Source organism: Gopherus flavomarginatus, chromosome 4, assembly GCF_025201925.1.
Source record: "Gopherus flavomarginatus isolate rGopFla2 chromosome 4, rGopFla2.mat.asm, whole genome shotgun sequence".
Lineage (NCBI taxonomy): Eukaryota > Metazoa > Chordata > Testudines > Testudinidae > Gopherus > Gopherus flavomarginatus.
In genome coordinates, this window is record NC_066620.1 from 213,015,210 (window position 1) to 213,032,536 (window position 17,327).

A 17,327-nucleotide genomic window follows, 5' to 3' on the forward strand; every position below is an offset into this window, starting at 1 on the left:
CATTAGGAAATACTTCCTAACTGTCAGGGAGGTTAAGGACTGGAGTAAATTGCCTAGGGAGGTTGTGGAATCTCCATCATTGGAGATTTTTAAGAGCAGGTTAGACAAACACCTGTCAGGGATGGTTTAGATAATACTTAGTCCTGGCTCAATGCAGGAGACTGGACTAGATGATCTCTTGAGATCCCTCCCAGTCCTATGATTCTGTGATGTCACTTTCTGAAAAATGTGCTTCCCCACATCCAGAAGGTCTGGGCTCACTGCAGGCAGCACAGGTTGACATTTTGCAGCCTGCGTTCCGTGGGTGGTCTTACAGTCTGTGAACGTAGAGATGCATAGGGGCGGTGCAGGCTGGTAGGCAGCCCCAGGAGAGAAGCAAACACCACAGTTGAGTATTTTTAATGCCCTGGCCTCGGCACAGTTTATTATTTTATTTAATTATATTATGGTCACTATTACCAAGTGGTCCAGCTATATTCAGCTCTTGGACCAGATCCTGTGCTCCACTCAGGACTAAATCAAGAATTGCCTCTCCTCTGGTGGGTTCCAGGACCAGCTGCTCCAAGAAGCTGTCATTTAAGGTGTCATCAATAAGACACCAATAACATAAAATAAAGCAACTCGACATACAGATGCTGCTTACATTCCCCGGAGGCTTTCCCCCAGTCTCCAGCAGCCAGGAGAAAACAGGACATACCCTCCCCATCTGCCCCCTAGGTCCAGCCCCCTCTTTCATATATACCTTGCCCAGCCACGTGATAGACACAGATCCCCTAACCCTTTCCAGGCTGCTGCTTCTCCTTGTCACATGAAATTGTCCCTGAAATAGTCAGGCTGCCTTATATCCATGTCACAAGCCTAGAACAGCCTCCAACTAACGGCATGCTAGCTCCACCTTCTCCTTCAGAGAAGACTCACCTGTTCCATGGGGCATTTGGACTTCAGTGTGTTAACATCACCTGTGTTTATTTAGTCAGATACCGCACCTGCTATGGCATTCCATTCATCGGACGTGCCCCATTAGCTGGCACAGAGAGAGCGCATAGATAGGGATGGTGCCCTACGACATTCAACGTGCTTACGTGGATTTGGAGTGTCCCTTACTCAGGTTCTCCAAATCCTCCCTTGTTCCTGGCAGATGTAACTCATCGCTTCGGAACAGGCCAGCTCCTAGAGGAAGCCCTTTTTGCATCGATGCTCGCTTACATTCAGTTCTCCAAAGGTGTTTAATTAGGCACCTCACTCCCATTGATTTTGAGAGTTAGGCACCTAAATACCTTTGTGAATCTGGGTCTTAGCCCCTCCCAGCCTTCTCCAGCCTTAGATCTGTCCGTTGCAAATAGAGTTAGGGTTCCTGGTGCCAAGCTGCAAGCGCTGTGCCCTGGCAATCCTGCCTCTTTGTGTTGAGCAACGAATCCCTGGGCTTCTGAACTGATGGAGCATGGTGGGGAATCAGCTTGTGAATGCATCGACTCCTCTAATATTGAGACCTGAGGTTTCTGCCCAGCTGGGCCCCGATGAAAGGAAGGGGGGATGGTAGTCAAATCCACTCCTCTGATTCTCCCTCCTCCCCACCCTCAAGAAGAAGCCAAGCAGATCAAAGATTTCTGACTCACCATGGCAAGGGCCTCTGCGTCTGAGCTCGCCTGCTGTTATCCTCCAGTGGATCCAAACACAGCCTCTCTCCCCAGCTCAGTTGGTCCAGAACCAAGATAGAAGGGAGACTGGACATAGCTCAGTCAGGACACCTCCCTCCCGAGTCTGGTTTCCTTTCCATGCCATGTAGCCGAAGCACTCCCCCACCCCGGGTCACACTGGGTGTTTTCCTGTCCCATGCGCTGGCCTTGGCATCGGAAAGGGGGTCAGTGAGTGTGTGCTGGACGGCAGCCCGTCAGTGTGAATAGCCTCAGACTGAACGGGGCTTTCTCCCCAGCACTGGCGCGTGCTTGAGATTTACTTCACATCTGAGGAGGGCTGATGCCTAGGGTGACCAGATGTCCTGATTTTATAGGGACAGTCCAGATTTGGGGTCTTTTTCTTATATAGGTTCCTCTTGCCTCCCATCCTCTGTCCCGGTTTTTCACTTGCTGTCTGGTCACCCTAACTGTCCCACAAAGCTTTTATTAGAAGGGAAAGAGGAGCCCGCAGATCCCTGGGAAGACATAGAGGGACAAATCGGTCTCTCTTCCATCAGTGTGAGTGAATCCGGCTTTCTGACAGGGAAGAGGAGCTGGTGATCTCCCCTGAATGGTCCTGAGCTGCTGTCCAGGTCCAGCATTGCACGTGGAAATGGCCCAGGCAGGGGAATTGCCGGGGGAGCAAGACTTGGAAAAGCAGTGTCCAGGATAGCCTGAGGCACCATGCCTCATGTCTTGTTTCCTCATGTCGGATCGCCACTGGGGAGCTGCACGCAAGCTACACCTGCTCTAAAAGGCAGCTGCCCATCACCACGGAAATAAAAATCCATCACCCCAGTGCTTTCTACACAATCCAATGGCTCCACAGCTCCAATTCACTACAGGCTAGGTCCTCAGCTGGCGTAAATCAGCCTGGCTGCATTGATTTCAATTGATGTCAATTTACTCCAGCTGGGAATCTGGCCCCTAGGCACAGAGTCCCCTTCGTCTAAGATCAACCGTATTGTTGGAGGGCAGTATCCTGGGCTGCATCGATCTGACAGGTCCTCTCCTTCGCTAACTTCCCCGATGCACAGTAATAAATGGAGCTAGCTGGAAGTTTTCTAATGGAAGGTTTTTCCAAGGGAAGCCAGCCTGGTTTCCTCCTAGCTCCTCTGCCTTGCCACCTACTGCTGAGCCTGAAGTCGGAGCTCTCAGGATTTCTAGCCTTTCTGCTGCTGCTGGAGCACTCAGGGCTGCCAGGCTTTTGGGTAGCCCACCCAGCAGGCGGCCAGCAATTTGGGCAGCTTGGGGAGCCTTGGCAATTTCATTTAGAAGAGGTCACAATGGCATGTCATTTCCATTTTTCAAAGTGAACGTTTCAAAGCCACCCGCCCACTCCCCAGTTCTCCCGTTTGATGGGAAGTTTCAGAATTTCATGCCCATGAGTTTCATGTTTACTTTCTGAATTTCCCAAGGCACAGGAATTCCGGATTCCAGCCAGTTCTAATAACAGGACTTAGCGCTGACTCAGGGCATTTCTTCCCCAAACCTCGAAACACTTCACAAAGGCAGGGGAACAACATAATCCCGTTTTACAGTGGAAGAAGATGAAGCCAAGGGAGAGGGTGGAACTTGCCCAAGAGAAGCAGGACAGAGATGGGACTAGAGCCCAGGTCTTCTGGCTACCCTGTTCATTGATCCTAAAGAGTCTCTCGATTACTGAAACAACTCGGCAGGGAGTGTGGAACTAGGGTTGTGTGTATCCTGCAGGGAGGGGAGGATCTCTGTCCCTGTGGATGGGGGGCTGTGTGCGGACCCCGGTGTCCTAAGGGGAGTCACTGCCCCTGTGGTTGGGGCTCTGTGCTGTTTTATCTGGTGTCCTGGGGTGGCGTTGTGGCCCTGTGGATGGATGGGTGCTGTGGACGGGGACCCTGGTGTCCTGGGGCAGTCCCTGTCTTTGTGGATAGGGGAATGCTGTGTGGGGATCCCGGTGTCTGGGGGTAGCTGCTGCCCTTGTAGATGGAGAGGGCTGTGTAGAGGGGATCTCAGTGTCTTGGGGGGGGTCATTGACTTGTGAATGGAGGGGTGCTGTGGGGGGGACCCCAGTGTCCTGGGTGGTGACTGTGGTCCTGTGGATGGGGGGGCAGTGTGAGGGACCTTGGTGTCCTGGAGGAGTCACTACCCATGTAGATGGGAGGGGGGTCACCTCATGTGGCTCTGTGGTGAGGAGGGGCTATCATATCCTGCATCCCCGTGGGACTCATTCTTATCTCCCCGTGACAGTGTGTGGCCTCGCCCCCAGGCCAGCACAGCCCGATGGAGGGCAACTAGTGGCCTGTAACCTGAACAATTATTACACTTACAAGATTATGTATTGATGGCAACAGGCACTGTCAGCTCACAGCTTCTTTTCCTAGGGGGCTACTTAACTGAGAACATGAGATTTGCTGAAACAAACAGAGAAACATTATTTACTACAGACAACCCTGACTTGGGGGGAGGGATAGCTCAGCAGTTTGCACATTGGCCTGCTAACCTCAGGCTTATGAGCTCAGCCCTTGAGGGGGCCATTTAGAGAGCTGGGGCAAAAATCTGTCCTGGGACTGGTCCTGCTTTGAGCAGGAGGTTGGACTAGATACCTCCTGAGGTCCCTTCCAACCCTGATATTCTAACTAATAATCCTAGGAAAGGATCAATACACTCAGACAAGTGCAGTAAAGTGGATTCCTGCATTGTTCATGCTTACAAGTTTTGGAGACCATCGGAAACAATGATAGAAGGGAAAGTAAGTGGAGCCCATCAGAAGAGTGGTCCTGGTTCAGTTTACACTGGCTCAGGGACCTGACAAACCCTGGAACTGGATGTGGTATTTTTAGGGAGACCAGGTGTCCTGATTTTATATGGATAGTCCTGATTTTTGGGTCTTTTTCTTATATAGGCTTCTATTACCCCTCACTCCCTGTCCCGATTTTTCACATTTGCTGTCTGGTCACCCTAGGTATTTTATACCCTTCCTTGTGGCAATAGTATGACTGTCTACCAGATCTGATTGTTTACCTTGATTATAATGAGGTCAATAGCTGCCTCTATCCATATGTGGCCCTGGGAGTGTCCATAATTAAGCATTAATAGTCACAATTTGCATTATTTTTCAATAATTCCTATCCATAAATGGGGTCCAGCTGCTTAGGTGCTGCATAGCAACCAAACTGACAAAGCTCCCACAGTTTCTTTCTTGCAGAACTCGGGGGTACACTGGACCTGTGTGGTTATCTAACCACTCCCACAAGGCTTTGGGGTATCTGATGAGGCGTCTCTTTGTAGGCCGAATTAACAGGCAGCAGGTTTAAAACAAACAAAAGGAAATATTTCTTCACACAATGCACAGATAACCTGTGGAACTCCTTGCCAGGGGATGTTGTGAAGGCCAAAACTATAATGGGGTGAAAAAAAGAAATAAATATATCCATAGATGATAGGTTCATCTACGGCTATTAGCCAAGATGATCAAGGATGCAGCCGCCTGCTCTGGGTGTCCCCAAACCTCTGGCTGCCAAAGCTGGGAGTGGACAACAGGGGATGGATCACTTGGCCATTGCACGGTCTGTTCATGCTCTCTGGGGCACCTGGCATTGGCCACTGCCGGAAGACAGGATATTGGGCTAGATGGACCCTGGTGTGACCTGGTGTGGCTGTTCCTACGTTCTGCCTGCGCTGGGCAGCTTAACCCCAGCCTTTCCCACCAACAGGCGTTCCAGCCCAGCAAGCCCCATCGTCCCTTACACGCCTCTGCCCCATTTGCCCCCAGGCACGTGCCCTGCTAAGGAGCCACGCCCACTGCCAGGGCTTATACTGCTGTGATGTCACTGCACCAAACCACCCACCAGGCAGGGTCACAGGTCCTGAGACCAGTGCGCATGTACCGGCTCTAGGACCCAGAGGAGCCGGGCTCTCGGGGCCGGGCTGGAGCGCCAGAGGGGCGTGGCCCGGGAGGGGGCGTGTCCAATCAGCGCTGCTGGGCGTGGCCTGGAGAGGGGCGGGGCCCGCAGCGCTCTAGACCCCCTGCAGAGGGGCCGCGGCTCCCCAGAGCGGCCCAGGCGGCGGTCATGGCGCGGCGGCTGGTGCTGTTCGACCTGGGCGGGGTGCTCTTCACCCCCAGCCCGCTGGGCGCCTTCGGCCGCTACGAGGCGTCGCTGGCCCTGCCCAGGTAGGCGCTAGTGCCGCCCGCCCGAGCCGTTTCCCGGCTGCCGGGGGAGGGAAGCCCATAGAAATGATAGGTTAATTATGTGTGTCTCGGGGCCGCCCGCACTGCGTTCTCAGAGCCCCAGCCCTGGCTGCACCTGCACGGCTCAGGGGCGGAGTGTGGTTGGGGGGTGCAGGGCGCTGCGGGGGTGGGGGGGCGTGCAGAGCATGCGGGGGTGCAGGGCAGCTTGTACGTTGGGATGGGGGGGTTGAAGGGTATGTGGGGGATTCAAGGCCCCCTTGTACCTGGGGTGGAGGGTGATGGGCATTTGGGGGGAAGGTTCGGAGCATCATGGGGTGGGGGGTCATGCATTTGGGGTGGTCCAAGGCAACTTTATACCCTAAGGTGGGGGATACAGGCCATCCTGCAGTGGGGGTGCAGGTGATGTGGGGGGAGGTTCAGGGCACCTGTGTAACCAGGATTTTTGCCAGCAATTGAAATTGGGGAGGGGTGTTTGAATTTACCTGGGGGAGTCAGGGGCGATGAGGAGTGAGACCATGAAGGTGGGCTGTATGGCACCATAGTAAAAACTGTTTCATGACCATTTGATTAGATTTAACTCGTGTTTTGAAATCGCACATTAAAGTTGGCTACTCAAAGCTTCTATGAAGCAGTATGTCTACATCCTTCTTTGTGTCTTGTTATAATTTTGCACAACTCTGTTAATGAACTTCTTGACTGCAACACGTTCATGTTTGGTGGCTTCTCATGTGTCCGGTGCTGCCATTCCTTCCACTGGTATGCTCATGAGTTCACTCACATGGTCAGGCAGAAGGCGACTTCTTTCAGGACGCAAAATTCTATTCAATGATGAAAAAGAACGCTCAGCTGTAGCTGTTGTGACTGGGAGTAGCAAGAGAAAGAGGTCCTACTGTTTTCATCTCAGGAAACATAGCACAAAGATCGGGCTGAGCCACTAGTGATGATAAAAAAGAAGTTGAAGTCAAATCTTCATTCATTCATTGTATCATATTCCACTCTGTGTTCAAATTCTCTGTTCTGTCCCGAGCACGTGGCAGCCCCTTTGCTGGCAGTGCCTCACTTCACTCAACTGTCAGTGTTTTATCGGACAGGGATCTGTAAAAGCTGCGTGGAGGTTGAGTAGAATCTAGAAGTCGATTTTATAGAGTTTTAAGAATCAAGTCTGTACTTTTTCAGTTGTCTTAACAAACACTTCTTGTCCTCTTTGCTTAAGGATTCAATATAAATGCCTTCATTACTCAACTTCTGACTGAAGTTTTTCCTTCTTCCAGTACTGTTTCAATGAATAGCTCTCTGATTGTCCAGCAAGAGAAGCTGCATTTGGATCAAAAAAAGTAGCAAAAAGTCTTGTGGCATCTTATGTACTAACAGAAGTATTGGAGCATGAGCTTTCGTGGGTGAATACCCACTTTGTTAGATGCAGTTGTAAAAAACACTAATATTCTGGAGGGTGGATTAACATTAATGCCATAGGTAAGATACAGGAAGTAACGGTCCTGCTCAGTTTAGCGTGGGTGAGACCTCAGCTGGAGTGTCCAGTTCTGGGCACCACCCTTTGGTAGAGATGTGGACACATTGGAAAGAGTCTAGAGGAGAATAAATACCTGACCTGTGAGGAAACCTCAAAGCAATTGGACACATTTAGTCTGGAAGAAAACTGGGGGGGGGGGGCTGATAAGCCTTCACATATGTTAAGGGCTGTGATAAAGAGAAGAAGTGATTTCTTTTCTGCTGAAGGTCGGACAAGAAAGAATGGGCTTAATATGCAGCAAGGGAGATTTAGGTTAGAAATTGCAGGGGAAATCTTTCTACCTCTGAGGGGAGTTAAGCTCTGGAACAGGCTTCTAAGGGAGATTGTGGAATCCCCATGTGACGGTGCTGCCCGTAGTGACCTCAGCTGGTTCCTCAGTCAAGGTGAATTGCAAACCACACGAGGCAGACAAACCCCAAACGCTGGTGGTTATTTCAATACTTAGATTTACCAACCAGCACAGAACAGCTTCTATAGTACCTCACTGGTTACTTAGAAGTTCAAACAACACAGTTCCCTTAAAGTGCCCAGCCTCAGGCCTCCATCCAGACACACCTGTCAGATATGATGATGATTATTGAAAATCTTACTTCATCATATAAAACAAAAGGTTCTTCCAATCCCAAAGGATCAGCCACATACACAGGTTCAATTATAACTTAGATCTTACCCAAAATACGCACTTAGAGCCAATTCTTATTAACTAAGCTAAAATTTTATTAAAAAAGGAGAGAGAGTGTGTTGGTTAAAAGATCAATATAAGGCAGACTTGAATTCAGTTCTTGAGGTTCAGATGCATAGTAGAGGTGAGCATGTAGTTGCCAAAAGTTCTTTTAGAAATAGTCCATAGGTTACAGTCCAGTGTCCATATTCAGGGTGCTCCAGTCAATGACTGGGAATCTCAATCCTTGTGGCTTAAGATTTCCCCCTCTTGAAACCCAAAGCAGATCTGAGATGAAGCAGGATCATGTCCCAGAGTTCTTATACATTTCCAGCAGCCTTTTGGCCTGAGAAAACAATAGGCTTAACTCCTTTTCCCAAACATCCTGGCAATTAGCACAGGGTCACTTATCCATTAAACAGTTCAGATACAGGTTACCACAACCTTCAAAGAGACACATAGACAATAATACTATTTCATTCAAGTATCATCATAAATGTTAATATTCCTTTTTTAATCTTTGAATTAAAGTTTAGGGATAGACAAGACTTGTTTGCTGACATCACAAGACCTGAGCAAACATCTACCCTTGAGATCTCTAACAGTGCAGACTTACATTTTAAAGCTCTATTCATTTACATATCTTCCTAACCAGTTCTTAAGGTTCACCCGTGGGTCAGGTCAGCCAGTGAGGTGAGTTAATTAACTCTTTCTGGCTCTGTCATCTTTCAATGAGATTATATCACACTCATAACATCACACCCCATCATGGGAGACTTCTAGGAAGAGGTTGGACAATCCCCTGTCAGGGATAGTCCAGGTTTACTTGGTCCTGCCTCGGCACAGGGGGCTGGACTAGATGTCCTGTTCGGGTCCCTTCCAACCTGACATTTCTCTGATCCTCTTCTTCCTGGATTGAGCAGTGTAAGGTGCTTGAGGGTGGGAGGCTCCAGATTTCCATATATCTTGTCTTGAAGGGCTTTTGTTACGGAATCAGAGTGCTTGTATGTCCTGGATGGACGAGTGCAGGGCACTTGCGGGAAATGGGAAGGGAGTGGTACCTGTTGCATGTTAGGGGCCATCTGGTGTTATATTGGCTGTCTTCCTTGTTGGGAATCATGGTTTCTGAGTGGGGGCCAATGTCGGATCCTAGTTTGCAGGACTTCATTCCACATTCAGATTTAGTAATTTAGATTGTGGCCTAAATCTGTAGCTTTCATGTGTCTGTCAATGTCCGTGCTGCAAAGTGAGGCAGTACTGAAGTTAGGGGGTTGATGTAGATGTGCCTTATGCTTTTAAGAAAGCTAAATTAATTTACAACGGTTGGGGAAATTCTAGTGCAGAAAAAGAATGTACGGTTTGAACGAATTCATTCACCCCCATCCCCTTTTATTGGGGGGTAGCAAAGGGAGCCCTGGCTGTATTTGATAATAGACAAGAAGACTTAAACAAATAGGGGTGGGGGAAATCGCACTTCAATTTGAGAGCGATACTGTACTCAGGTTAAGGAGAAAAAGCTGGAAAAGAGGGGGAAAGAAAAGATCATAAGGGAAACAGCTTTCCAATACTGTAATTCCTCACTTAATGTCCTCCCGCTTAATGTTGTTTTGAAGCTACATCGCTCCTCCATTAGGGAATATGCTGGTTTAAAGTTGTGCAGTGCTCCCTTATAAATTCAGCCAAACGACGTTATAAGGGAACATTGCACAAGTTCCTCTTTGCTGCTGCTTCCTCCCCCTCCCTCCCAGCACTTCCCCTGCCGCCAAACAGCTGTTTGGCGGCAGTTAGGATTTTCTGGGAGGGAGGGAGTGAGCGGAGAAGCTGCACCCCCTTCCCCCACACCCACAGGCAGGGCCACCCGGAATGCAGGGGCTTTAGGGGCTGCAGGGCCCTGGGCTGAGGGGGCCCTGGGGCCCTGGCCTGCAACTCTAAAGCCCCTTTCAGAATGTGGCCCTGCGAGCACGGACCAGAGGACTCAGGAGGAGCAGGGGCAGCCGCGCAGCCAGCGGCCAGAGAGAAGCAGTGCTTTCCCCTTCAAAGCCAGCCGCGGGGCAAGCTGAGGCTGCGGAGGAGGGAGAACAGCAGGGTAGGGGCTGGGGGCGAGCCTTCCGGGGCAGGAGCTCAGGGCTGGGCAGGAGGGGCCCGCAGGCCATAGTTTGCCCACCTCTGCATTACTAGATGTGCAGGTGAATGAGCCCCTGACAATGTGGCTGATGTGCTTGGGTCCTTTGATGGTGTCACTAGAGTAGATATGGGGGCAGAGAACGCAACAAGGTTTGTTACAGGGTTAGTGTAACACTGGGTTAGTGTTTCTATGGTGTGGTGTGTAGTTGCTAGTGAGTATTTGCTTCAGGTTGGGGGGTTGAAGCAAAAGTAATTTCGCCTCTCTTGGTATTGACTTCTCATCATCAATTATTGGGAGTGGACCACATCCACCCTGACTGGATTGGCCTTGTCATCACTGGTTCTCCACTTGTAAGGTAACTCCCTTCTCTTCAGGTGCCAGTATATCTATGCCTGTATCTGTAATTTTCACTCCATGCATCTAAAGAAGTGGGTTTTTTACCCACAAAAGCTTATGCCCAAATAAATCTATTAGTCTTTCAGATGCCACTGGACTCCTCGTTGTTTCCGTGGATACAGATTAGCATGGCGACCCCTCTGATACAGAAATTTGGAGTGGCGACATCACAAACGAGGCCTTCATTTCACGTAATTTCATTTCATATAATTAGTTACTACACGGTACTGTCCATCCATGTTCTAGGTTACCCTTACTGCTGGTTGTCACTATCTGGTAAACTTCGCTTGACAGGAGCGGCTAGCTTCTCTACTAACAACTTATGTACCACATTACGTGTTTCATGACATCTGCTTGTTACCTCCCCTTGTATCTTCCTCCAGGTGCCTTAGGCAAAATATCCCTATTCAACCCATCTGTCAAACCATTTTTTCTTGGGTTAGGCCAGGCTGTATCTGTGTTAATCTTTTGGAGTGTGTTCACACACGTCCCCAGTATCTGTTGCTTCTTAGGAGTGTCTGTGTTTTGCAACACTAGCAGTGCCCTTGCCAAGGTTAGTGTGGGACAGTAAATTTCGTAGCATCTGCTTTAATCCATGGCCTGACTTTGGTTCATGACATGACTTGACTTCGCTGACTATGGTTTGGGCCTTAGGTCTTGCACCAGGCCTTGTGCTCCAGGGTGTGTGTGTGCCTCTCCCACAGCTTGTATCCCAAAGTTCCCAGCTGTGTGTGTGTTCACGCGCAGCCGGTGAACACTTCACTCGCCACTGAATTTGACAGCTGATTTACGGTGTGCGAACAATCAGCACAGAAAGAAGACTATTGTGTCCAGTTGCAAGTGCAGGGGGATTGCTGCAGTATGTAATTGTATCTGGGTGGGGTAACCAAACATCTCCTGCGGTAAAACTATCTGTCCAAGGGACAAGATAATGATCGTAACTCGACTTTCTAAATGAAGAGATTGATCTTCTCTCATTTGGTCACCATTCTTAAAGGGAGACCAAATTGGAAAACAGTGTTGCCCTAGAAATAGCACATTACATTTATTTCAAGATTGCCTGCAAGCGAGTCTTTCTTAATTCACGGTAACAAAGATCTATCAGTAAAGTAATTTTTTTGTGGTAAAACTTTTAACATGGTACTTCAAGGTTCTCTTTCCTTAGCAAAAACAGCCTCTTGCCACTTGCATGTTAAGATGCTTCCTTACAAATAAGCGGGAGGTGCCGTTATGAAATAAATTTAATATTAGAAGCAGGGGGTTGTTCTTGCCAGGCTTCTTTTGCCAGGTCCACACACAACTCAAACTGTGAAAAGCAGGCAGGGTGTTCAGTCTGCTATTCAGCAAATGCGCCATAAAGGCAGAAGATGACGCATGGAAAAGCAGATAAGAGAAGGGCTGACTGGAAATACAATCTTGATAAATACCTGGGAGTAAGTTCATCTCTGGGATCATCACCTGGGAGGAATTTTGCCCCAGCGTCCTAACGGTTAACATAGTCACGGCTGCCTTCATTATACATGTAACTATAGGCATCTTTTTCAAGGCTTGAAGGGTTAAATTCTCATTAGCGCTCTTCTATAGGCACCAATCTCTAAGGTGTAGGAGGCTCACGGAGTTCAGCGGCGCTGCCCTGGGACCAGAACGTCGCCCGAAGGGGGTAGGATGCTGTGCTGAAGCAGCTGGGTTGGGCGTGGCTCCTCTTGCAGTAGCTGGGCTTATTACTTGGTGTCCGTTCTCAGCACAGTGTCTCCTCTCCTCCCTCGACAAGGCATCTGCATTTCGGGTGAGGAGAGAGGTCGTGGGGGTAGGAGCCTGTCTTGGGCCCAGCCAGAGAGAAGATGTTAATAAAACCCTCGCTCACTGTTACGCTGTCCCCTTGTAAAAACCGCCATCAAAAATATTTTATTCCAGATGCAGAAAAAGGGGGGGGGGGCGGGAACAGTTAAAGCATTTGAAACCTAAATGATTGAGACTTTTGTTGTAACAGTATCCTTCGTTCTCATTCGCTATGTAGAGTGTGTGGGGGGGGACTCTTCCTGGCAATCTTTTAGATGGGATTAAAGATTCTATTAATTGTCGTTGTCTTTTGGAGGAAAGTCTAGAGTTGATGGGCTGGAGTTGTTAGGAGTCGAAGCCGTTTGCTGTAAGACAAAATGAAACCCACACAAGAGTAGCAAAGATGGAAAACGCAGCTTCTGTCTCTGGGGCTGACTCTCATTTGCAGCTTCACTGCTGGAGAAATGCAGACCCAGCACGTGGACCAGTCAGCCATTTAAAACCTGGCCAACGGTTCTCAGCCCTGGGCCGTTTGAGATGTTGTGTCCGGTCAGCTCAGTCTCAGGGCTGAGGCACAGACTGGCGTTGTCTTGGGGGCTGAGCCAGGCTCTGATTACACAGAAGGCAAAAAGAGGAGCAATAAGATGGAGAAGAAAATGATTTTTTTTTTTCTAGTGATGATGGGAGAGAGGGAAGGGGAAACAGTAGAACCCATGTCTCGTATTCGAGATGTTCAGAGTTCAGCTGAATCATCTGGAGGTGGTGATGTCATCTGGCTCCCCCCTGTGGCCCAGGCCGGCCTGGTCTGGTCAGGATCCCTTTCCGGATCAGGACAATGAAGGCCCAGTGGTGTGATGGTGGATTCTGGGGTCCCAGGAAGAGGTGGGGCTGGCAGCCATGAAGATAGAGCTTGCTCCTTCCAGACCAGTCATGTGTTGACTCCCAGATAAACGCCCTCTAAGATGAGCTGGCAACCTTCTTGTATCAAAATTAATCATTAAAACACATTTTGGGGACTTTCACTGTGAACATTTCTACCGTCTTTCAGCTCACCAGGAGCCTTTGCAGACCCATTAGCACAGTTCTAACATAAACAGTCCCAGTTTTTACCAATCTGTTGGCCTCTGACTTCTGGTGATGTCGACAGTTTTATGTGACAGGCTGAACTGAATTTTTCTGATCATAGACCACTTCAGAGGACAGGCCTCTGTACCACACAGAGCAGAGGTTCTGGGGTTCCACATCTGAGAAGGGGATCTGTGTATACACCATTCAATGCCCTGTTACTACAGGGTTGATCAGATTGGTGGCAGGTGCATGGAAGAAGAATCTGTTAGCCCTGCGGTGCAGTAGAATCCACTGGCAGGAGTGTGAAACTCCTGCCCACCTACACCCTAGCAGCCTCTTTGGTTAGTACAGTTGGACATCAAAAAGCAAGTTTTCCAGTCAATATAAACACTGATTAAAAATTGACAGATGCCAAAATTGGGGGTGGGGGAGCTTGACTTTAACTTGTCCTCCTGCGCTGCCCCACGGTTCAGAAATCGACACGCGGGAGCTCTAAATGGAGATGGTAAGAAGTTGATTTTGTTAACTTTACATTTCCTGACGTGGTTTTTAAATTTTTCATATTATGGTTGGTCCCAGACACCCCAGCTGAGATCAGATCCCTGTTGTGCTGGGAGCTGTACATAAGCATGGTAATATAGTCCTTACCCTGCCGCGCTCGCAAGCTAAGTAAATAAGACAGAGGGTAGGAGAAAGGAAGTATCCCCATTTCACAGATGAGGAACTGGGCCATGGCCACTGAGTGCTTGGCAGAGCCAGGAATTCAATATGGATCTCCTGAGTCCCAGTCCAGTTTCTAAGCTATGAGGACAAGCCATCTTGGTACGATAGCCCTGTCTTTCCTCTCAGGGCTTGGCTATGACAAATGTCATGCACACACTCTCCTGCCCTGTCTGATTTTGTTGCCTCACCTGTGTAGAAACGAATGAAGTTGAACGTTCTCGAACGTGGCTTCAGCCGTTACTGTGTCTTAAGTTTGAACTCTGTTCTGATACCCCTGATCCTGGCAACTTGCATTCCTGTATGGCAGAACAGCATGTGTCATAAGAGGTCTTGCCCCAGCACGGCTGCAAGAAAGGGACCTGATGCCAGATGGAGCTGACACTGTAACCTCATATCTCGGAGTGCTCGGTTCTGAGCAGAGGAGACCCCTCAGCCCTGAGAATTTTGAGGTGCTATCGCTCCAAACCTGTTGCCTCTTGGGTCAAACTTTGGGCAGGCCCTGTGTTCCTCCACTGCAGTTAATCTTTGCCCACAAGTCAAGAGCTGAATGTGCTAAGGGAGGGGTAACGACCTCCCAGTGTCTGGAGGGTGCAAGTGTAATGCTGACAGACCCTAGTCGCCGGCGGGCAGGATCGAACCGGGGACCTCTGGAGCTTAGTGCATGAGCCTCTACTGCATGAGCTAAAAGCCGACTGGCTCTTAGCACAGCCTCACTAATTTCTCTTTCTCAGTGGTCTTGGTGCTACCAGATGGGACAGAACATCACACCCAGGAGGTGTGTGGGTTACACAAGCGCCAGGCTAAAGCTGTGCTGAGCCACACGTCCCCACACAAGTTGTGCATGCAGCTGCTGTCTGTGGAAACCGCTCAGCGCCAGGGCTGGAATCTCATAACACTGGTGGGCAGCAGGGGGCTTGCTCCTGGCTTGGTACCTTGCCCTGGGCAGCAGGGTGGATCCTGTGAACACGCCCTCTCAAAAGGTGTTGCAGCAGCTGTGCAGCCTCTGCGCACTGTAGGGGTTTTGTTCTCTGTAGGCACAATGCGTCCAGGTGCTCCGGTACTGCTGCTGCGTTGCAGCATTACAGCCATTGGTATATGGTTGGCAGAATTCAATTTAAACCTTTATATCATTTTGATAACACTGATGTTTATTTTTAAGTATTTTTTTCAATTTAAATGTTCACAATTGCAAGGAACTGAGGGTGGCTGAGACAATCGGGGAAGGGGGATCATAGAATATTAGGGTTGGAAGACACCTCAGGAAGTCATCTTGTCCCACCTCCTGCTCAAAGCAGGACCAACCCCAACTAAATCATCGCAACGAAGGCTTTGTCAAGCTGGGCCTTAAAAATCTCTAAGGAAGGAGATTCCACCACCTCCCTAGGTAACCCATTCCAGTGCTTCACCACCCTCCTAGTGAAAGTGTTTCCTAATATTCAGCCTAGACCTCCCCCACTGCAACTTGAGACCATTACTTCTTGTTCTGCTATCTACCACCACTGAGAACAGCTGAGCTCCATCCTCTCTGGAACCCCCCTTCAGGTAGTTAAAGGCTGCTATCAAATCCAAGCTCATTCTTTTCTTCTGCAGACTAAATAATTCCAGTTCGCTCAGCCTTTCCTCATAAGTCACATGCCCCAGCCCCCTACTCATTTTCGTTGCCCTCCACTGGACTCTCTCCAATTTGTCCCCGTCCTTTCTGTAGTGGGGGGCCCAAAACGGAAAGCAGTGCTCCAGATGTGGCCTCACCACTGCCGAATAGAGGGGAATAATCACTTCCCTCATTTTGCTGGCAATGCTCCTACTAATGCAGCCCAATATGCCATTGGTCGTCTTGGCAACAAGGGCTCACTGGTGACTCATATCCAGCTTCTTGTCCACTGTAATCCCCGGGTCCTTTTCTACAGATAGGGATAAGGGTGACCAGGTGTCCAGTTTTTGACTGGGCCATTAAAAGTCTGGTCAGCGGTGCTGGTTGGGGCTAAGGCAGGCTAGTCCCTACCTGTCCTGGCATTGCACTGCACTCTGGCCAGCAGGTCTGGCTCCTGGGTGGGACCATGGGGCTCCATGCACTGCTCCCACCCTGAGCACCGGCTCTGCACTCCCGTTGGCCTGGAACCACACCTCCTCCCGCACCCCAGCCCTCTGCCGCACCCCAGTGAAAGTGAGTGAGGGTTGGGGAGTCTGAGCCACTGAGGGAGGGGGAATGTAGTGAGTGGGGGGTGGGGCCTCGGGGAAGGGGCGGATCTAGGGTGTTTGGTTTTGTGCGATTAGAAAATTGGCAACCCTAGAGGGGGATCAGACGTTCATTTAACGAGAGCAGACAGATTCCAACTGTTAAAGCTTTATCATAGTTAAAACACCAAGTGTCAACGTCACAAGCAAAAATATATAAAGTAAATATCCTTAAATCAAACTCTCCGGTCTCCAGCAGCACTTTTTGTACTACACGTGAGGAAATACTTTACCTCGGTTTGTGCTTGTACGGTGAAATTGACACTTACCAATTTAAAAAACGTAATCAAATCTTTCCAAGCGTAGCCATCTTCAAGGATATCTAAGAACTAAGTGTGACACATGGAGGAAAATGATGCAATGGAGCAGAGACTGGGAAAGGAAACATGTCAACAGAGCAGTGACTAGGGAGGTGTTTGAACCTATGTTGTTTGGGTTTCTGGCAGCCAGGGTGGCCAATGCCCTAGAAAATGTGCTGGAGGGGTTTAACCTGCATTGACAGGGAGCTGGACTAGCTGTGATCCGGTTATTTAAACCATCTTAATGTCAGCAACAAACTGGAGCGGCCCCACTTGATCTGTGATGCGACTCGCCATTCCCTTTAGCTCGTGTCACTTCTGATGGTTTTTTTTTTGATGTGTCAGACTTTCCATTACTTACCTGGCTCCCCTCTCACCAGGATCCGGCATCTGAGAAATTGTTGCTCAAGCCCTTGATAGAACAAAGTCCTCCAAAATGGCTGGAGGGGCTGGACGGATTGTTTAATCTTCCCTGCTTAGTTTAAACTGTCGTTTAAGATGTGCATTTAGCTGCTGCTAAAGCAGATGGGATGGTGGCAGTTTCCTGAGGGGTCTGCAGGGGGGAGGGGGAGGCATTAGTTTGGGTGGCACAAAACTGTTGAGGTCGGATAGCAGAGCCCTGTGGTTGCACGTCTGCTCTGCAGTCTGACCAGCAAGGCGTTGATG

General features: G+C 49.4%; 1 protein-coding gene across 1 annotated transcript in view; it reads left to right on the forward strand.

The window, feature by feature from the left end:
• Window positions 1-5,704: 5,704 nt before the first annotated feature.
• LOC127048820 (bifunctional epoxide hydrolase 2-like) overlaps window positions 5,705-17,327 on the forward strand; it is a 79,575-nt gene continuing 67,952 nt past the window's right edge. The window contains exon 1 of the mRNA XM_050948834.1: window positions 5,705-5,826. Coding sequence (XP_050804791.1) covers window positions 5,726-5,826 — 101 coding nt within the window. The 5' untranslated portion in view covers window positions 5,705-5,725. The remainder of the gene's footprint in view (window positions 5,827-17,327) is intronic.